At 42.5% G+C, this 23,471-nt stretch overlaps 1 protein-coding gene across 2 annotated transcripts in view; it reads right to left on the reverse strand.

The window, feature by feature from the left end:
• SMAP1 (small ArfGAP 1) overlaps nucleotides 1-23,471 on the reverse strand; it is a 189,830-nt gene that overhangs the window by 66,883 nt on the left and 99,476 nt on the right. For both annotated transcript variants that reach the window (XR_008200586.1, XM_052651530.1), the window contains exon 6: nucleotides 18,356-18,436. Coding sequence is in view for 1 of the 2 variants with exons in the window: in XM_052651530.1 (XP_052507490.1) it covers nucleotides 18,356-18,436 (81 nt within the window). In the remaining variant the exon portion in view is untranslated. The remainder of the gene's footprint in view (nucleotides 1-18,355; nucleotides 18,437-23,471) is intronic.

The following is a 23,471-nucleotide window of genomic DNA, read 5'->3' on the forward strand; positions in this document are numbered from 1 at the left end:
TTTAATCCCCGTTTTGCTCTTTCTGAATTTTAAGATTCTGGAAGGTACGCTCTGTCTCCATCATTTTTATGTTCCTTCCAATCCTTCGGGAGCATCCTAAAAGTTGCTACATTCAATCCAAATATTTCCTCCCAGAAATCTTTTGATGCATCTCTCCCTTAGATACAGAACAGTTGTAGCATTTAATCTACTCAAAGGCAACCAAACTATCAGGCCAAATTCCTCTTAAGGTCACTGTTACCGGCCTTACACTTAAATCACACAGAATATCACAGTAACTGACACAGCAACGCCCACTGGTTCTACAGCGCACTTTACGCAGTCGAGAGAGGAGGGCTGTGTGTTGCTGGGGGTTCAGAAGTCAGGTCATATACTCGGAGCTGCATTCAGGGGAGCTGAGGCCACAGATGTTAAGATACAGGGGGAAGACTGTAACAACATCCAAGCAAAGCTGTGCAGTCTCTGAAGCTCAGAGGAAAAGCGTCCAGAATGAAAGGCCTGGGGAGTCCTAGCATGGAGGCTGCACAGCGGTCTCACTGACGCTCTTCATTCTCGGCTTCACGTGTCTGCAGCACACAAAGGGATGTAATGCTTTAGTTAAAGACATTTCAGTTCAGCACATGAACTCCAGGGATGTCCACACCCACTGGTCAGTGATGAAACTTGCTGTCACGATCCACACACAACCTCTTCTGGATACTTCTGCAGCAATGCCTCAAGACTGCTTACATGGCTATCAGAAAAGACAGTGCCTGTGTATTTGTAAAATTCACAGCTAAGAATGTGAAATGCAGCAGTAGCTAATAATACAGCCAGGATGGCAGCAGGAGGCTGCAAGCCCAGGCTAGAGGCCTTGGAAAGACAGCGGGCAGCCCGCTGCAGGAGGCGGCAAAGCAGAGAGAACCACGCAACTCACCGGGCCAGAGCCGCATCTGCAGCACATAGCCGGGAACTCAACAGAAACAGAGCACGGATGCCACCTCTTGACAGGTGGGAGGCCGCTGCCCGGCGGACAGACTTCCCTGGATCCTCTGAGGGCTGAGTCAGCCTCCACACATGCGTGTGAGTGAGGGGCACCCTGTCCTCGCAGCACTGTGCATTTTTAATTTTCTGCTCATGAAACTTTTCTTGGAGTTTCTGTGTATTCAGAAAAAAAATTCTTAGAAAGCAAGTAATTACTAGGGAAAGCATGTGTTCACATATTCAGGGCACTATAAGTTTAACACAAGAGTGAGTCCTTCCCCACCAGTTTATTCTTTGGGGGGTGGGGGTGGCGGTGGAAGGTGGGTAGGAGATGTAATAGGAAAATTAAAGGTAAAAAATGATCTATCAAATTTTTATGTTTAGAAATTTGATGAAGGAAACATAACATGAAGCTTTAGTCCTTCTGAGCGATCTGTTACAGCATTACGAACGGTTGCTGGGGCAAAGCCACTGAGAGCACTAGACGTACTCATTTCAACAACACAGGCTACAGTACACCTGTGCAGCCTAAGCCTGGCTTACTTTCAGTCTACCATTACTCTAACTGGTACAGATGACGGGCCACGGGACGGAGACGCGCCCCTGTTCATGTCTAGTGGCAGGCAGGCGGTCGCTGCCTGGTGGACGGGTGGACCAGTCCCTGGATGCTCTGGGTGCCTTGCCACCCTCTGCACACACACAAGGAAGTGCAGCGCCACACAGGGACAGCAGCTGCGCCTTGCTGTCACAGTGGAAAGACCACATTTGAAAACAATTTTTGGAACACCGTGATTACAAAGGAAAAAGTTATAACTCTACACATGTTGTTGCTCAGTCGCTCACTCATGTCCAACTCTTTTTGACCCCATGGACTGCAGCACGCCAGGCCTCCCTGTCCATCACCACCTCCCGGAGCTTGCTCAAACTCATGTCCCTTGAGTCGGTGATGCCATCCAACCATCTCATCCTCTGTCATCCCCTTCTCCTCCTGCCTTCAATCTTTCTCAGCATCAGACTCTTTTCTAAAAAAGAGTCAGCTCTTTGTATAAGGAGGGCAAAGTATCGGAGTTTCAGCTTCAGCATCAGTCCTTCCAATGAATATTCAGGACTGATCTCCTTTAGGATAGACTGGTTGGATCTCTTGCAGTCCAAGAGACTTTCAAGAGTCTTCTCCAACAACACAGTGCAAAAGCATCAGTTCTTCTGTGCTCAGCTTTCTTTATAGTCCAACTCTCACATCCATACATGACTACTGGGAAAACCATAGCTCTGACTACATGGACCTTTGCGGGCAAAGTAATGTCTCTGCTTTTTTAATATGCCGTCTAGGTTGGTCATAGCTTTTCTTCCAAAGAGCAAGCGTCTTTTAATTTTATGGCGGCACTCACTATCTGCAGTGATTTTGGAGCCCAAGAAAATATAGTCTGTCACTCTTTCCGTTGTTTCTCCATCTATTGGCCATAAGTGATGAGACCAGATCCCATGATCTTATATTTTTGGATGTTGAGTTTTAAGCCAGCTTCTTCACTCTCCTCTTTCACTTTCACCAAGAGGCTTTTTGGTTCCTCTTCACTTTTGGAATAAGAGTGGTATCATCTGCATATCTGAGGTTATTGATATTTCTCCTGGCAATCTTGATTCCACCTTGTGCTTCATCCAGCCCAGCATTTCGCATGATATACTCTGCATATAAGTTTAATAAGACAATATACAGCCTTGACATACTTCTTTTCCAATTTGGAACCAGTCCATTGCTTCATCTGGTTCTAACTGTTGCTTCATGACCTGAATACAAGTTTCTCAGGAGGCAGGTCAGGTGGTCTGGCATTCCCATCTCTAAGTATTTCCCACAGTTTGTTGTGATCAACACAGTTAAAGACTTTAGCGTAGGCAATGAAGCAGAAGTCGATGTTTTCTGGAATTCTCTATGATCCAACAGATTTTGGCAATTTGATCTCGTTCCTCTGAATTTCCTAATCTAGCTTGAACATCTGGAAGTTCTTGGTTCATGTACTAGTTATCTAAAAGGCATATGAATCTAAAAGGTAGCCAAAATAAACACCACAACTGATGAATCTGACTATGTATTCAAAAGAAAAATATGACCATATAAAATTTACTACAGAATCATTAAAATTGGGTTATAAAGTTAAAACTGTATGTATTTACAAAGTCCCTTTGGAGTTTCATTTGTTACCTTTTAAACTGCGGTAATAACCGTTTCTAAGCACAGAGTTCAGTGGCATTAAGTACATTCACACTGCTTTGTAACCGCCACAGCCATCTCCTCCAGAGCTCTTTTTATCCTGCACAACTGACACTCTGCGCACGAAACCACCACTGCCCTTACGCGCCCTCCGACTCTGGCAACCAGCACTCTACCTTCCGTCTCTATGAATCTGACTCGCGGGAGGCACCTACAAGTAGCATCGTGCAGTATTTGTCCTTTCGTCTTCATTTTACTTCGTCTAATGTCCTCAAGGAGCACCCATGCTGTAGCCCGTATCAGAATTTTCTTCCTTTATAGGCTGAATAATATTCCATTGCACATACATATCACATTTTGTTTATCCATTTATCCACTAATGGACATTTAAGTGGTTTCTACTTTTGGCTATTATGAATAACGTTGCTATGAACATGGATGTATGAATTCTGTTTGAGTCCTTGTTTTCAATTCTTTTGAGTATACACCCAGAAGTAGAACTGCTGGATCAAATGGTAATTCCATGTTTCTTTGAAGAATTACCACACTGCTCTTCACTATGGTCACACTATTTTACATTCCCACCAACAGTGCACAGGTTTCCAATTTCTCCACAACCACTTGCTATTTTCTGGCAATTTTTTTGACAGCAGTTATCCTAATGAGTATGAGATATAAAGTACTTAAAGTACCCTTTTAAAATCCTATAAAAATTTTCAAAAGAACTGAAAGTAAAAACTAAAATGTTAAAAGTGGTGAGACTGTATAGTGAGACAACAGGTTTTCCTTTGTCTTATTTTTCCTTGTATTTTCCATGGTTTTTATAATAGGGGGAAATGGCTATTTTAAAAATGAGGCTGATATTCTTATCACAATGATAAAAGACTTAAGAGGAGGCGTGGACCTGGTCACAGCACAGGTGCAGAAGAAGTCAGGGCTGAGAGGAGAACAAGCCCGGCATGCTCAGAGGCCAGCACCTGCCGGGCTCCCCTGGAACGTGTGTGTGGGTTGGGGAGGGGCTGCCTGAGATGGAACGTGGGCACAGACAGCGGCACACCTCGGTACCAGGCACACAGGTACCTGGGCTGAGGTACCTGTGCTGCGATCTGCAAGCAGCAATGCCTGGTTCTCTCTCAACTTTTCCCAACGGTCAGGTCTCCACGAAGGCCTGAAGAAGTTGGAATCTTTCTTCTTGGCACCCAGTCTTTCTGGCACAGCAATGCTCAGAAATAAATGCAGTAATCTAGAAAAATAATTATAAGTACCACAAAAGTGATACTCCAGAAGGAGAATAACAACAAGGCTTATGGCTACAGGGCTAAATGCTGTCAGGGGTCCAAGACCATGTATCTATTCCAATTTTTATCCTAACAACCTGTTCTGTTTGTAACCTCCAAAATGAAGGTGATTCTTTTTTCAATTTTAAAAAATTTTAAAGGTTACTCTCCATTTACAATATTTATTACGAAATATATTGTAACTATATACATTTCTTTATAATTTTGTTTGTAATATATTTTGTGTTGTACAATAAACACCCTTGCACCTGTCTTAACACCAACAATCTGCACCTCCAACTCCCCACCCCCCAAACTGCCTCTCATCCACTAATTTGTCCACTCTACCCAAAATGCAAATGATTCAAATCATATGGGAATTAGATGAAAAGATGCATGATTTTAAAAGATAAACTTGACTCTGGGAAACTTCAAGTTAAGAAAATGCTGATTTGGGTTTCCAATTATCTTATGTCTATACCTCCCATTTAATGGCATTATTATAAACTTTTTCTTTCATATATATAACCATATTACTTCCTTCCAGCATCTGAGTAAAACTGCTAAGAAAATGATCTGTGTCTATATCCAAAAGCCGCCTTGATCTCACTCGCACTCTCCCTCGAGGTGTGCACCAGACTGCTTTCTTTCTTCCACTGAGACCAGTTTCATGGACCTGGAATTTGAATCAGTGATCCTCTAGTGATGAGCAGTCCTGTCCTCCAGGACATTCAGCAACATCTGAAGACATTTCTGATTGCCAGGACTGGCAGGATGCTGCCAGACATCCTGCAAGACACAGACGTGCCTCTACCACATGATTCCTAGCGTTTAAGGTGGTGCTTGCCACACGGTAGGTAGAAAACATGCCCATTAAACTAGCAGATTTACATATGAGGGAACTGAGGTTCAGAGTGATCAGGTATTTAGTAAACAGCAGAGAATGGAAGTCAAGTCTTCTTAAGCCCAGGATCTACCTTCTTTACCTTCTAGTAGTTTAATGCTTTTCAAAAGACTTTTTAAAAGTCTGTAGCCTTTGACTTAGCAAATCCAGTTTTACAAACGCACCCTAATAAACTATCACACAGTTGTGCACCAATTATGTGTGCATATTTTCATTATTCAAGAGATAAATTTTAAAACAAATCTTTCTATAGTCAGAGTGTTCCATTCCCACTCAAGGGAATGTTACTAAAGATAGAAAAGCATACACATATTTATCAACAAGAAAGGAAACTCAAGACATATTGTTATATGACAGAGGAGCAGGCAGTCCGATCCCATGTGGATACACACACTTCCATGGGAAACAACATGGAAGGATGAACATCAAAATGCTAGTGATAATTTTTCTAAGTGGTTAAATCTGTGATAATATTACTTTTTCTTTTTGCTTATGCATATTTTCTAACTTCTTAAAAGCAGACATGGTTTGGGGACTATGTGGAGGTAGAAGGGAGATGCTACTAAAATCCATAAAGTTTCTATCTATCCTGTCTCTTGGTTAAAGAATGAAAAATGCTATAAATTTACTGGACAGGAATATGATCTCTTTTGACTTAGGAGTAGCAGTAGTGATCTTTTCTTTTTCAGAGAGAAAAAATTTACTAAAAAGAGAAACCTAATAGCTAAAGAAAGAAAGTTGTCAACAGCAACTAACAATATAGACTTGAGTAAAACCTGGACCACAGAAAAGCAGGACCAATGCTCTCTAAGTCCAATGCACAGTTATGCTGAATCTATTTTTTTAAATCTACAAACAAAAGATTGCTATCAAACTAATCTCCAATATCAGGTTTTAAGCTGGAAATCAATGATTTGTGGAAAATACAAAGAACCTTCCAATTCCACTTAAAAAAATGCACTGTTAAGACATCTGCCATGCTTACTTATTACTACCTAGACCATATGCCTCCACTTCCACAAAAGCATTAACTATTGGAAATATCTGACTCTCAAATGCACACACACATTATGTGCAATGTTTATCTAGCTTAAATGACACTGAGAACCTGGTGGCTGTGTAAGCGTCTCTGTCAGACTGTTAACCAGCAGAGCCTATTAACACAGCATCTGGCAATGAGCCACTGAATTTCACTTTAATGGTTTACTAAGAGCAATCTGACTGACATACAACTGGTTGCTTACTTTTACATGGCTGTACTGAAATCTCAAGTGCAGGAGCTTTGCAATTTTACTTTCTACTTATATTGAAAGGTCAGGGCACTTACTGTATTTTTTAAGTTTTATTAACATAAAAGATTCTTCATAACGACAACACTGCTGGTTGTTTCTGTTTTTTCCTCAACTACATAAAAAAATCACTATTCACCCCACTTCCGAGGCCAGGGACAGCAGCAAGGAGAAGCCACCCCGCATTGGAGGCCAGAGGCGGTGGCTGAAAGGAGCCACCCCATGTCCAAGGAGGAGTGGCTACGCGGGTGCAGGAGGGCCTAGAGGAGCTATCCCACGTTGAAGGTCAGGAAGGGCGGCGGGGAGGAGATACCTCTCATCCAAGGTTAAGGAACAGTGGCCATGCTTTGCTGCAGCAGCCGTGAAAAGATAGCCCATGCCCAAGGTAAGAAAAACCCAAGTAAGATGGTAGGTGTTGCAAGGGGGCATCAGAGGGCAGACACGCTGAAACCATACTCACAGAAAACTAGTCAATCTAATCACACTAGGACCACAGCCTTGTCTAATTCAATGAAACTAAACCATGCCCACAGGGCAACCCAAGACAGGCGGGTCACGGTGGAGAGGTCTGACAGAATGTGGTCCACTGGAGAAGGAATGGAAAACCACTTCAGTATTCTTGCCTCGAGAACCCCATGAACAGTATGAAAGGGCAAAATGATAGGATACTGAAAGAGGAACTCCCCAGGTCAGTAGGTGCCCAATATGCTACTGGAGATCACTGGAGAAATAACTCCAGAAAGAATGAAGGGTTGGAGCCAAAGCAAAAACAATACCCAGCTGTGGATGTGATTGGTGATAGAAGTAAGGTCCAATGCTGTAAAGAGCAATATTGCATAGGAACCTGGAATGTCAGGTCCATGAATCAAGGCAAATTGGAACTGGTCAAACAAGAGATGGCAAGAGTGAACGTCGACATTCTAGGAATCAGCAAACTAAAATGGACTGGAATGGGTGAATTTAACTCAGATGACCATTATATCTACTACTGCAGGCAGGAATCCCTCAGAAGAAATGAAGTAGCCATCATGGTCAACAAAAGCGTCCAAAATGCAGCACTGAGATGCAATCTCAAAAACGACAGAATGATCTCTGTTCGTTTCCAAGGCAAACCATTCAATATCACGGTAATCCAAGTCTATCCTCCAACCAGTAATGCTGAAGAAGCTGAAGCTGAATGGTTTTATGAAGACCTACAAGACTTTTTAGAACTAACACCCAAAAAAAGATGTCCTTTTCATTATAGGAGACTAGAATGCAAAAGTACGAAGTCAAGAAACACCTGGAGTAACAGGCAGATTTGGCCTTGGAATGCAGAATGAAGCAGGGCAAAGACTAATAGAGTTTTGCCAAGAAAATGCACTGGTCATAGCAAACACCCTCTTCCAACAACACAAGAGAAGACTCTACGCATGGACATCACCAGATGGTCAACACCAAAATCAGACTGATTATATTCTTGCAGCCAAAGGTGGAGAAGCTCTATACAGTCAACAAAAACAAGACCGGGAGCTGACTGTGGATCAGATCATGAACTCCTTATTACCAAATTCAGACTTAAATTGAAGAAAGTAGGGAAAACCGCTAGACCATTCAGGTATGACTTAAATCAAATCCCTTATGATAATACAGTGAAAGTGAGAAATAGATTTAATGGCCTAGATCTGACAGACAGAGTGCCTGATGAACTATGGAATGAGGTTCGTGACATTGTACAGGAGACAGGGATCAAGACCATCCCCATGGAAAAGAAATGCAAAGAAGCAAAATGGCTGTCTGGGGAGGCCTTACAAATGGCTGTGAAGAGAAGTGAAAAGCAAAGAAGAAAAGGAAAGATATAAGCATCTGAAGGCAGAGTTCCAAAGAATAGTAAGAAGACGGTAGAAAGCCTTCTTCAGTGATCAATGCAAAGAAATAGAGGAAAACAACAGAATGGGAAAGACTAGAGATCTCTTCAAGAAAATCAGAGATACCAAGGGAACATTTCATGCAAAGATGGGCTCGAAAAAGGACAGAAATGGTATGGACCTAACAGAAGCAGAAGATATTAAGAAGAGGTGGCAAGAATATACAGAAGAACTGTACAAAAAAGATCTTCACGACCCGGATAATCACGATGGTGTGATCACTCATCTAGAGCCAGACATCTTGGAATGTGAAGTCAAGTGGGCCTTAGAAAGCATCACTACGAACAAAGCTAGTGGAAGTGATGGAATTCCAGTTGAGCTACATCAAATCCTGAAAGATGATGCTGTGAAAGTGCTGCACTCAATATGCCAGCAAATTTGGAAAACTCAGCAGTGGCCACAGGACTGGAAAAGGTCAGTTTTCATTCCAATTACAAAGAAAGGCAATGCCAAAGAATGCTCAAACTACCGGAAAATTGCACTTCATCTCATATGCTAGTAAAATAATGCTCAAAATTCTCCAAGCCAGGCTTCAGCAATACATGAACTGTGAACTTACTGATGTTCAAGGTGATTTCAGAAAAGGCAGAGGAACCAGAGATCAAATTGCCAACATCCGCTGGATCATGGAAAAAGCCAGAGAGTTCCAGAAAAACATCTATTTCTGCTTTATTGACTATGCCAAAGCCTTTGACTGTGTGGATCACAAGAAACTGGAAAATTCTGAGAGAGATGGGAATACCAGACCACCTGACCTGCCTCTTGAGAAATCTGTATGCAGGTCAGGAAGCAACAGTCAGAACTGGACATGGAACAACAGACTGGTTTCAAATAGGAAAAGGAGTATGTCAAGTCTATATATTGTCACCCTGCTTATTTAACTTATATACAGAGTACATCATGAGAAACACTGGACTGGAAGAAACACAAGTTGGAATCAAGATTTCTGGGAGAAATATCAATGACCTCAGATATGCAGATGACACCACCTTTATGGCAGAAAGTGAAGAGGAACTCAAAAGCCTCTTGATGAAAGTGAAAGAGGAGAGTGAAAATGTTGGCTTAAAGCTCTATATTCAGACAACGAAGATCATGGCATCCAGTCCCATCACTTCATGGGAAATAGATGGGGAAACAGTGGAAACAGTGTCAGACTTTATTTTTGGGGGCTCCAAAATCACTGCAGATGGTGACTGCAGCCATGAAATTAAAAGATGCTTACTCCTTGGAAGAAAAGTTATGACCAACCTAGACAGCATATTCAAAGGCAGAGACATTACTTTGCAGACTAAGGTCTGTCTAGTCAAGGCTATGGTTTTTCCTGTGGTCATGTATGGATGTGAGAGTTGGACTGTGAAGAAGGCTGAGCGCTGAAGAACTGATGCTCTTGAACTGTGGTGTTGGAGAAGACTCTTGAGGGTCCCTTGGACTGCAAGGAGTTCCAACCAGTTCATTGTGAAGACGATCAGCCCTGGGATTTCTTTGGAAGGAATGATGCTAAAGCTGAAACTCCAGTACTTTGGCCACCTCATGCGAAGAGTTGACTCATTGGAAAACACTCTGATGCTGGGAGAGATTGGGGGCAGGAGGAGAAGGGGACAACAGAGGATGAGATGGCTGGATGGCATCACTGACTCGATGGACGTTGAGTCTGAGTGAACTCCAGGTGTTGGTGATGGACAGGGAAGCCTGGCATGCTGCGATCATGGGGTTGCAAAGAGTCGGACGCGACTGAGCGACTGAACTGAACTGATATTCATCTACATCATCTTCTTAAAAGATTCAAATACTAATTAACATTAATATATGTGGTAAGTTGATTTTCTCTCATAAACTTCAAGAAGTTAGTGGCAAAAATCTGCACACAAGCAAAAAAAAAACCACTTTTTTAATTTTTCATTAAAAATTATAACACATGCTTGGGGGACCACAGGCCAGTCACAGCAATCGCTTTAAAGTATTTCACCAAGACACATACAAGAGATTGGTAACAGTACACACACATTAGATTGACATATATACCCTATTATATATAAAACAGACAACTCATGAGCACCTACTGTGCAGCACAGGGAATCCTACTCAGTGTTCTGTGCTGACCTAAATGGGAGGAAGGAAATCCAAAGAAGAGGGCATATATGTATACACATAGCTGATTCACTTTGCTGTTCAGCAGAAACTAACACAACACTGTAAAGCAACTATACTCAAAAAAATTAAATTTTAAAATGCTTAAGATGCACACAAGCAGAGAAAGCTATGCTACAAAAGGTTTAAGACACTTATCACTATGTAGAGGGATTATGAGAAGTTATGTACCTTTTTAATGTTTTGCTTATTTATATATATTTTTTCCTACACAGAATATGTAATATTTAATAAATAATTTTTGAATATTAAAAATTTTTAATTCATAAACATAAAAATATTCCAAGATAGGTGAAAAATTATGTACCAAACTCACTGTATTTATCTCAGAAAGACCTTAAGTCTACGAAAATATAAAGTTCTTTACTTTGATTTCATAATCTAAATTTTTCTGTTAAGATGCTCATTGCATACAAAATCAATGATGCATTTACACTTGTAGAACAGGCATCTAAACAGAAATACCTAACACTTTAATGTAAGCCATGTTTTCTGAAATATATTTAGACACACACAGACATACACACACAAATACATGTTCTACACAAATACAGAAGTAGCTAGCATTAGGAAGAACTGAATACTTTTTTACTAAATTAGACTTTGTCATTTAACAGGAAGAATAGCTCATTGAAACAGAATAGCAACTAAGGCGGATGAGAAATCAGTTTGAAATAATAAAGAGAATTCACTGACTAAAAACCAACTCTGGAGCTGTGGAAGCCATCTTTAAGGATATAGTCAAGATGATTTTAGGAACCTGTCCCTATGTTCAACAGATTTAATAAGTAATTCTAAATTTAGAACTATTAATTACCAAAGGGATCACTAGAGATCATCAAGGCAAAGTTTATTAATAAATGAGGAAAAAGCAGATCCAGGCAGTTAACTGACTTTGCCCAGTTAACTGACTGAACCCAGACCACGGGCTTGAACCTGGCTCTCCTCCTGACCCTGCTTCTCCTGCGGCAATCAAGTCTCAACAAACATGGCCAACTGCTTCTATAAATAACATTTCCTGGAACACATTCACATATACTGCCTGTGTGCTACAAAGGAAGAGTTGAATATTTGTGAAAGATACCTTATGGCCTAAAAGATTTAGTACCTGATTCTCTACAGAAAAACATTTGCTGATCCCTAAAGTTTTCTTAACATACAATGTAAAAGTTTCAGAACTTAACACATAAATTCTATCAATAATAAACTACATTATAATAAACAGCAATAAAACCAGAACCACCTAACTACCTTAGGAGGATTTAATTCCCCCATCCCAAGAATTGACTATTTGTCCATTTTCCATGTTTTGATATGTACATCTTTAAGAAAAACTATAAAACTTAGAAACTCCCAAAGGAGAAATCAAGATCTGCTTATTTAAACTGAAAGAGAACTCATGTACATTCCTTTAATAGAGTACTTCTCATCTACATAAACATATTTATAGATCACCAGCTACTTGGGAGCCAGTCTAGTAGATAAATCTAAATGGACTGAATTAGAAATGTCAAACATAGGACAGAATATTTTAGAAAAAGTCAAATATATACACTATTTTCCAGCAGAATATCTAAAGCACAACAGACAGACATCTATTTAAATGTCAAAAACATCTGCCCTATTAATCACTTGATTTGGTAAATGTTTAGGTTTTACCTTCTTCTTCCCAGAAAAGAAAGTGAGCTGGCTCCAGCTAACCCATTAGTAATAGATGCTTATACAACACAGTAACATAAACCTCAGGGAGACCTAAGTACAAAATACGATTCAAGCAAAAGTAGTAGGCTGCTGAGGGAAAACAAACGTATTCATGGAAGGAAGTCCCTAAGGTAGGAAATCAATGAAAACTATGAATCCACTAGTCAAAGGCAAGATGGGATGGGGTTTATGTAAACACCACTCTCTTCTAGAGAGGCCTGGACTGTTCATTATGAGATGATGTAGACTGTGCAACAGAGCAAGAACTGCAGTGCCTGAGGGCGTATGTGCCAACCAAAGTGCACACGCGCGACCTGGGACTTCAGCCAGAAGGAGCCTGGGTTCAAAGCCCTTAACTGCCAACAGCTGCTAGCACTCAGCAAGTCGCTTTCCAGTGACTCGGTGTCCTTCTAGGTTCTAGTCTACTCCTTTATAAAATAAGAGATTTGGACTAGGTAGCAGAGTTCCTTCTAATCCCCCAGTTAGCATACTTCCAAATAACTGTTTATTAACTCACGGCTGCATGTCAAGTCCAAGTTAATGGCTTTAATTATGTGTAGAAATAAGTGGACTTAGAAGAGGTATTCTGGAAAAATTAACCCTATCAAGCATCAATCTTTCAAATGCATGAAGATGTACAAGATGGAGCTTAGTCTGCTGTGCCTTATAAAAGAAATGAAATCCTATTTTTCCAAGCTCCATAAATTATAACTAAACTAGATTACATTAGCCAATTCATATATTCTCTCTGATTCTTGATTTCTCTACCTCCAACAATAACTGGTCTTTGTAAGGAGTAAAGAGAACACACAAGGGTGAAGAGCTGAAACCTTCCCTCTGAGGTTAGGAATAAGATAAGGATGCCTTCTATCACTGATTCACAAACCAGCAATAAAACCACAGAAATAAGACATTCATGTAACTGGAAAAGGACCAGTTTCTTCGACATATGTGTGTGTGTGTGCGTGTGTGTTGACTGTTAAAACCACAATATTGTAATTAGCCTCCAATTAAAATAAGTTAAAAAAGAGAAAAAATAGGCAATTAAAAAAAAATAAAGAGAAACTGTATTTAGAAAAAGAAAAAGTCAACAAGGGAAAAGTAAGCAATCCAATTTAAAAAGAGGTGCAAGATCTGAATCAGAGCTCCAAAGGGGGGCTCCAAATGGGCAATGAACATGTGAAAAGGCCCTGAGCCTTGTTCGTAATATACAAAATGAACACTTTAAATACAATGAGATATCACTATACACTCATCAGACTTTAAACAATAATATTTCTGATAATACCACATGTTGAAAGAACACAGAGTCACCAGAATACACTTGGCATTTGGTATACACGATGTAGGGTTGCGTGACACAACTCATCAACTGAGTATGCACAACAGTGTTCATACTTTATGACCAAACAAGTCCACTCCTAAACACATCCTGAAGAAATACACGCTTAGAGGCATGTACAAAAGCGCTCACAGCAGCACTACTTATTAAAGGCTAAAGCCTGGATATAATCCCAATGTTTACCAATTGAATGGATAAAGTAAGAAACAAAAACATGATGAAATACATTACACAACAACTAACTAAGGAAGCAGACAACTATATACCAAAAAAATGCTGGCTGGAAAAAAAAAGCAGAACAAAAGAATATTCGTGGTATCATTTCATTTGTATGTTCAACAAATACAGAAAAACAGTATTTTCTAAATATGATTTCTATTATTTACATACACACTCAGAGAAGATAAATCTATTCCTAAAATGTAAGGAAATTATCCCTGGGGAGAAGAGAAGTGATTCAACTGGGAGGTGTTACGGCGGCAGCTTCTGGGGAGCTGGCCACGTTCTGTTTCCTGACCAGGCGGTGAATACAAGGCTGGTCACTTCACACTTGTAAGTGCACACGCACAAGTGTACATGCAAACTGTACACTAGCCCTGCTGCTGCTGCTGCTGCTGCTAAGTCACTTCAGTCGTGTCCGACTCTGTGCGGCCCCAGAGACGGCAGCCCACCAGGCTCCCCCGTCCCTGGGACTCTCCAGGCAGGAACACTGGAGTGGGTTGCCATTTCCTTCTCCAATGCATGAAAGTGAAGAGTGAAAGTGAAGTCACTGAGTTGTGTCCAACTCTCAGCGACCCCATGGACTGCAGCCTGCCAGGCTCCTCTGTCCATGGGATTTTCCAGGCAAGAGTACTGGAGTGGGGTGCCATTAGTTCCTGGCAGATAACAGATAGATAGCCAATAAAGCCAATCCCTTCTTATTAATGAGGATGATATTCTGACTACTACTGGTATAATTTTCACTGCTATTACTACTAATTTCTCCTCTGTAGATTATACATAGGGGCTCCCACGGGGGCTCAGTGGTAAAGAATCTACCTGCCAATGCAGGAGACATGGGTTCGATCCCTAGGTTGGGAAGGTCACCCAGAGAAGAAAATGGCAACCCACTCTAGTATTCTTGCCCTGGGAAATCCCATGGGCAGAGGAGCCTGGTGAGCTACAGTCCATGGGGTCGCAGAGTCGGACACGACTTAGAGACTGAACAACAAGATTATAAAGCTCCCTGATGATCTCAGCTCAGAGAGAAAGCACAGAGAAACAGCTAGTGTGAAAGGAGGAGAGCTCACTGGCGCCACTGCTGTCTCCCCACTGTGCAGACTGTTAAATGCACTGGTCTCTCCCTTCTCATGCAGCTTGTACTATCCTGACCACGAAAGCTTGACAGGAGCTGAGGTTTCTCCCTGCGGGTGACTGATTATTCCTTCAGCAAGGTTCCCACTAGCAGCAGCCAGAGTCCTGGACTCTGCAGGGCGAGCAAGAGTAACAGACAGGTGTGAACTGGGTTTAGTAAAACCAAACACTGAAGGGAAATGGTAACAGAAAAGTGCCGGCTCCTCCCCGTGCCCACCCCTGAAGTGCTCTGCCCACACGTGCAATCCAGAGACTGCTCACAGGTCACTGGAGGCCCCTCAGAAGGCAACGGAAGGCAAGCACTTACACGCAAGGCAGCGAAATACACGAGGTCATGACATCAAATGCTCACTGTATTCTCAGGGTAAAAGTTTTTTAAAGAGGAAAAAACCATATGTTTTAAAAGAGGTTAAATTTTAAATCTTGCCAAGTACAACAATAAGGCATTATATAAACTCTTTGATATTTCCAACTTTTGAAAACAAAAGATAAAACCTTCTAGTGATTTTTAAATTCTTTTGTAATCAAAGAGAAAAGTGTTAAAGAGATTTCACTTAAGGTTTCTTACTGATGCACACTGAAGAGAAAAGTTTCCAGAGAAGAACTGAAGCAATTTAAGTAACTGGGGTTATAATTACTAACTTAATCACTCCTTATAGAAAGTTTTATAATATTTAACATCTGACTAAAACAAAACCTAGATGCACCCTGTGCTGGGCAAAGAAACTGATCTAACAATATAATTAAAGAATCATATGAGGGAGGAAATAATACAATCAAATGTATGACAATGTCCCCGGAATTCTGAGGAAGGGAGAAAGTGCATCTGCTTGGGGCAGTTAGAGGGCCTTCACGGACAAGGAGGAGGCCTAGGTAAGTTGGGGGTGAGCAAAGGACAGCCTTGGCCAGGCAGTTCAGGGAAGAGAGATGGGAAGTGTGTTCAGGGGGGCAACAGACAAGTCGGCCTGGTACTGGTGGGGCCGGGGGTTAAGAGGACACACACCAGGAAGGAGGTGAAGGTGCAGATGGTGGGCAGGTGTGGGTGCCACATAAAGTTCTGACCAGCCTTGGGACTCTTAGCAGCACATCTTAAAGCTGAAGGCAAGCTTATAACTTTCTGAAAGTATAGGCTATTCTAATAAATGTGATGGAAAGAGAGCCAGTGAATACTGACTTGTACTCTTCAAATGGAAGCAGTCTGTACTGTGTAATTTATGCCTTCATAAAGTCGACTATTCACACTGCAACAATTAAAATCAAGGACACGCTCTCTTTACTAATAATTCTCTTTCTGTGCTTCCATTATTGTGTGAGGAAACGCACTGAGAGCCAAGCCGCCATGACTATTTAACCAAGACTACAGACATCCATCGTTATCTTGCTACAGTAGTGTAGCAAGATAGTAGGCCTGATCACGTCTCTCCTGCCCATCACTGAGAAAGAACTTTCCAAAAGAATCCACAGCCTTTCCTTCAGAAAGAATCCATGTGGACCTTGACGTCCTCCACAATTTGAGCTCAATCTGCCGTTCTGGTCTCTTCCCCGTGACTTTCTATGCGCAGACACAGATCTTCCCCGTGGCTCTCTATGCGCAGACACAGATCTTCCCCGTGGCTCTCTATGCACAGACACAGATCCTCCCCGTGGCTCTCTATGCACAGACACAGATCTTCCCCGTGACTCTCTATGCACAGACACAGATCTTCCCCGTGACTCTCTATGCACAGACACAGACCTTCCCCGTGGCTCTCTATGCACAGACACAGACCTTCCGCGTGGCTCTCTATGCACAGACACAGACCTTCCGCGTGGCTCTCTATGCACAGACACAGACCTTCCCCGTGGCTCTCTATGCACAGACACAGACCTTCCCCGTGGCTCTCTATGCACAGACACAGACCTTCCCCGTGGCTCTCTATGCACAGACACAGACCTTCCCCGTGGCTCTCTATGCACAGACACAGACCTTCCCCGTGACTCTCTATGCACAGACACAGACCTTCCCCGTGGCTCTCTATGCACAGACACGGATCTTCCCCGTGACTCTCTATGCACAGACACGGATCTTCCCCGTGACTCTCTATGCACAGACACGGACCTTCCCCGTGACTCTCTATGCACAGACACGGACCTTCCCCGTGACTCTCTATGCACAGACACGGACCTTCCCCGTGACTCTCTATGCACAGACACGGACCTTCCCCGTGACTCTCTATGCACAGACACGGACCTTCCCCGTGACTCTCTATGCACAGACACGGACCTTCCCCGTGACTCTCTATGCACAGACACGGACCTTCCCCGTGACTCTCTATGCACAGACACGGACCTTCCCCGTGGCTCTCTATGCACAGACACGGACCTTCCCCGTGGCTCTCTATGCACAGACACGGATCTTCCCCGTGACTCTCTATGCACAGACACGGATCTTCCCCGTGGCTCTCTATGCACAGACACGGATCTTCCCCGTGACTCTCTATGCACAGACACGGATCTTCCCCGTGGCTCTCTATGCACAGACACGGATCTTCCCCGTGACTCTCTATGCACAGACACGGATCTTCCCCGTGACTCTCTATGCGCAGACACGGATCTTCCGCGTGACTCTCTATGCACAGACACGGATCTTCCCCGTGGCTCTCTATGCACAGACACAGATCTTCCCCGTGACTCTCTATGTACAGACACAGATCTTCCCCCTGACTCTCTATGCGCAGACACGGATCTTCCGCGTGACTCTCTATGCACAGACATGGATCTTCCGCGTGACTCTCTATGCACAGACACAGACCTTTCTTTGCTCGTTGCTCACTCTTCTCCTAAAGAAGCCCTGTCTTTACTCTCGGTTCTGTCCTCAAGGTGTTCTCTGCACAGGACACACTCCTACCTCACAACCTCCGTCCTACCTACACATCAGTCCACTCAAGCGCTACACCCAGTGTGGAGTGTCTTCTGAAGGCCTCTGCAGGGCCCTCTGCACTCTCTCAGCTTTGCTGATTGTGAAGTCAGACTGTGCAAGAAAGCCAAAACCACCACTCTTTACATCAGGAATAATACTTGCCCTCGAGGAACTCACAGGAATCTACACCCACACTTATGTACCTGATTACAAGTCATACAGGACAAGACAGATATAGGACACACTCCGCAAACACTGGTTGAAGGAATGATTACTGCGTATCATGAATACCTCCAAGTCATCCATATATAACTATATAGATAAGGTTGTAACCTGCATGGATTAAAAAACAGGAAGAGTTTTTACCTTTTCAGTTGTAAGAGGTTTTGTAGGCTTTTCTGGTTCCTTTTCTTTCTTTTTCTCTTCCTTTTTTTTTTCCTTTTCTTTCTAAAACACAGCCGAAAGTTTTGATAAGTTCACTTTTTAAAAAATGTCAGCTCTTCATACATTTTTATTTTATTAGTTGGAGTCATCATTCGAAGAGAGTACAAATTTCAATGATGACAATATTCAGTGGTACTGAGATATGAAAGAAAACACAGCAAATTCATACTGTCATCAAGTAGGTTAATAACACAATAAAGAATAACTTTCCTTAAAATATTAAGACAGAAGTGAGACAATTTAGAACTTCTTTGATATTTCAACATTTGTTTAAAACAAATGCAATTTCTATTCAATAAATTCTCACTGCATCTTTAAATAAAGTTAGGTTTCCTAACAGCAACCATGAAGTTGAAATCTGAATACAAAGAAAACAAAAACTAACTCATAGAAGAGAATTCTTTATCAACCAGATGAAGGCAGATTACAACATGTAAACATGAGAAGAAAAGTGTAAAATCACTTTAATGTTTTTTTTCAATCACCATAGTGTTGTGATATTTTTAAAGGGCAAATACGATTATTTTCTCATGAAAATAACGTTGAAGACAGTGTTTGCGGACCAGAATGAGCTGACTGGTTTGCATATATGATACAACCCAGTCAAAGTAAACTATAATGATATTATAAAGTTCACAGTTTGAATTTTCAAGAAGGATGAAATAAGATATAATAATAAATACTTAAGGGCTATAAACAGGTGGGAAAAGGAAAATGAAGCAGATTAAACAACAAGCATTTGTAGGGCATATGGAGGGAAGAGATGCCTAGAAATTTACAATCTGGTGATAATGCAACTGAGTGCTGATCTAGACCTTAGTTCCCTGGCAGCAAAGATGAAAGGATAAACTGCTGAACCTAGAAAAGGCAGGATAATAGACACATGACACTTGGTGAAAACGCCTAAATGTTGTATCTGCACCTATGCCTTTAAAAATAGTGCTTGACACCACCTCTCTCAAGAGAAGAATCTTTACTATGTGTAAATTGGGAAAGTCAACACCAGCAATTCCTAAGCCAAAATGGTAGAGATAAAATTAAAGCTCCTACTGGCCAGGCACTGTGATAAGCACCTTACTGTCTAAGTCAATGTTTATAATGATGTCGGAAGAAAGTTATCATTGTCATTTTACAAATGCAGAAACAAACTCTCAAGAAAGTGACACACAAAGCCGATCGCAGCAGGGCTGAGGGCTGCAGAGCCTCCGTGGGCTGTCCAGTGGGCTCTGCTTCCCACACTGTCCTCCCCACGGGGACAGTGGGCGCCTCCCAAGCCCTTCTCAAGGGCTAGACACCGTGTGACTCACTGAGACCAGCAAAAGAGCCTTCTGAGATAAGGAATATCACTGCCACTGTGTAAGTGAAAAATAAACAGCATGTGCAAAAGTCCTTCAGATGCCATGAAATGTTTTCCAGACCCCAGTCAAGTTTAGGGAAGAAAGCAACGTAACTGGACATCCTCACTAATATGCTGGAGGTGGATGATCCTGCAGCCTCTCAAAGCTCTTAGTTATTTCTCAAGGATGTCACTATCATGAGATGGGGTAAGAAGCCCAGCTTTCTAATCACTATGACTGGTGGGTACATCTGAAATCACCAAAAATAAATTAAACCAGTTCAGTTCAGTCGCTCAGTCGTGTCCGACTCTTTACAACCCGATGGATTACAGCACGCCAGGCCTCCCTGTTCATCACTAACTCCTGGAGCTTACTCAAACCCATGTCCATTGAGTTGGTGATGCCATCCAACCATCTCCTCCTCTGTCATCCCCTTCTCCTCCTGCCTTCCACCTTTCCCAGCGTCAGGGTCTTTTCAAATGAGTCAGTTCTTCGCATCTGGTGGCCAAAGTACTGGAGTTTCAGCTTCAGCATCAGCCCTTCTAATGAATATTCAGGACTGGTTTCCTGTAAGGTTTTGCCTTTTCACACTGTTCATGGGCTTCTCAAGGCAAGAACACCACAGTGGTCTGCCATCCCCTCTCCAGTGGACCACGTTCTGTCAGAACACAGCGTGGCTCATGTGGCTGTGGCCCATGTGATCAGTTTCATTAGTTTCCTGTGACTGTGGTTTTCATCTGGTCTGCCCTCCGAGAGGTAAGGATAAAAGGCTTGTGGAAGCTTCTTGATGGGAGAGACTGACTGTGGGGGAAACTGGGTCTTGTTCTGATGAGCAGGGCCACGCTCAGTAAATCTTTCCCTAGCCTTTCCCTTCTCCAGGGGATCTTCCCAACCCAGGGACTGAACCAAGATCTCCCACATTGCAGGTGGTTTCTTTATCAGCTGAGCCACAAGGGAAGCCCAAATTAAACCAGCTGGCTGTGTTTAACCAAGGGAGAGCACAATTTGATGTCTTGAACACTGGAATTTCAGTTGTCAAACTATGGCTGTAAGCAACAATTTTATGACATGAGCCTTGAAGTCACATTAAAAACATGGGTTCTAGCCAAAATGGCCATCATCAAAATAGCCACAAACAATAAAAGCTGGAGAGGGTGTGGAGAGAAGGGAATCCTATACTGTTGATGAGGATGGAAACTGGTACAGTCACTATAGAGAACAGCGTGGAGATTCCTTAAAAACCTAAAGCTAGAGCGACCATATGACCCTGCAATCCCGCTTCTCAGCATATATGCAGAGAAAAACATGATCCGAAAAGATACACATGCCCCAGTGTTCATCGCAGCACTGTTTAAAACAGCCAAGACATGGAGGCAACCTTAATGTCCACCAACAGAGGAATGGATACAGACAACGTGGGATGTACATACAGTGGAATGCTACTCAGCCATTAAAAAGAATGGAACAGCCATTTGCAGCAACATGGACAGACCCAGAGAGTGCCATCCTGAGTGAAGGAAGTCGGAGAAGGAAAAACATTATATGACGTCCTTTACATGGGGCATCTAAAAAGAAACGACACAAATGAGCTTACAAAACAGAAACAGACTCACAGCCTCGAGAACAAACTTATGGTTGCTGGCAGAGGGAGGATGGGGAAGTGATAGTTAGGGAATCTGGGATGGACGTGTACTCACTGCTATATCTAAAATGGACAACCAACAGGGCCCTACATACAGCGCAGGAAACTGCCCCATGCTATGCTGCAGCCTGGATGGGAAGGGAGTATGGGGGAGAACGGATACACACAGTATACGTACAGCTGAGGCCCTTCTCTGTTCACCTAGAACTATCACAACACTGTTTGTTAACAGGCTATACCTCAATACAAAATAAAAAGTATAAATACAAAAAAAAAATTTTTTAATAATAAAGAAGGAGATAAATATAAGGAACTTAAAGCTAGGCAACTCATCAGGTGACTGATCTATTTAAGATACAAGTTTCCTAAGGGAATGGTGAAATATATATATATTGTTAGGTTGGAGGAAATATGTCTTTAGTATCAACGCTTCTGATTTCTTCTTTGGCTCTTAGTAGGATGAACAGAAATCTCAAAAATTTCTGTAAGTTCTTTCTGGGAGACAAATCTCTCTCTCTCCCCTTCTCTCTCTCCAGGGAATGCCTCAAAACCAGAGCTGCTAGAAAATGTAGATAAATTCAGTCTGAAGAGATTAGTGTCAACTACTCTATGAAACAAGCAATATTCAAAATCTTATAAATAAGCTAAGATGCACCAGTGGCAGACCTTTCTAGGACCCTAACTTTTAGTGAGCATTATTAAACTTTCATTTTCTATGTTTTCTCAAAAAAAAAAGGGGGGGCTCTAAACACAGATCATATAGTTTGACCTACAGATAATACCCATCTTTAGAAAAGCTGCTGAAAGACCAGAGTACTGTGAGAACCTAAGTTGTTTTAAACTATTTTCTCAGCAAGAATAAAACACAGCAGTGTTTAATATTTCAAAACAGTAGTTCCTGAAATTTGGTTATTACATAGCCAAATGATATAGTGAAATACGAGACCTTCTGCAAAACAGAACAGGAAAAAATGTTCAAGTCCTAAAGTCAAAGAAAAGTAGATCTTGGGTTCATTAAAGATATGGTCTCTAAAACTTTTTATTATGCACTTCTGTCTCAAAATGTTGTGAGCATACATACTCAATATATGTATGCATTTATTAGTAAAGCACATATAGTACTCTATTATACACATTATAAAACATACGTAAAACTAGAAATTTTAAAAGGGTAAGAAAAAAAAAGCATGAATAAACCTTCTGACAGACTGCCCTAAAGGACTCCCTGGTGTCTAAACACTGTCAGGCAAGATGATGCCACTCGGGCGGATAAGACCCCGCTTTCCAGGACCTGGCGGCCAGCCCCGCACAGCAGACACATGACCTGAGGGTTTCCACCCTCTGAACAGGCACCACAGCCACTCTTCCACACTCTCGAGGCCACCTCGGCCTCCTGCAGGGCTTTGTCCCTACTCCTGACCCCTGACCCCTCCAATTCTCTGACCACCCAAGTCTCTCCAGCTCCAACCACGCCCTTCATGCTCCACACCACCCTTCACTGTCTCCGTGGGACCCCTGCTGTGCTGTGAGGTCCAAGGGTGCCCAGCTCTCTGCTCTCGTGCCGCTACTCAACACAGTGTACACAGGCTGCCTCCGCACTCCTCCACCTGGGAGTCTCCTCGGCCTCCAGACCTGTGTCTCCAACCTCCCACCAGACCCCTCACAGTTGTTGTCACCTCACACTCAACACACCCAACTCTTAAGTCCGCCCCCTCCCTACACTCACCTCAAAGCTGCTCCTCCTCCTCAACCTGGGTCCCTTCTCCCTGGAGAGCGCATCATCTGCTGAGATGCTTAGGCCTGCAGCCAGGAGTCACCAAGACCCCCAGAGCGCCTCCATGACTCACTCATCATACACCTCACGGATCTGACCTTCTCTGGGTCTTTGACGACCACTCTCCCTTCCACTCCCTCTGCCTCCAGTCCAGCACACGCTCCCATCATTTCATCCCTGAGCCAGAGCAACAGGTCCTCAAGCCTCTTCTACATCCAGCAGCAAAAAGTTCACCTTCTGGAGACGGTGGCACTGACAGTCCGGAGGTGAAAATCAGTTCTGGAT

The sequence above is a fragment of the Budorcas taxicolor genome, chromosome 14 (assembly GCF_023091745.1).
Source record: "Budorcas taxicolor isolate Tak-1 chromosome 14, Takin1.1, whole genome shotgun sequence".
NCBI lineage: Eukaryota > Metazoa > Chordata > Mammalia > Artiodactyla > Bovidae > Budorcas > Budorcas taxicolor.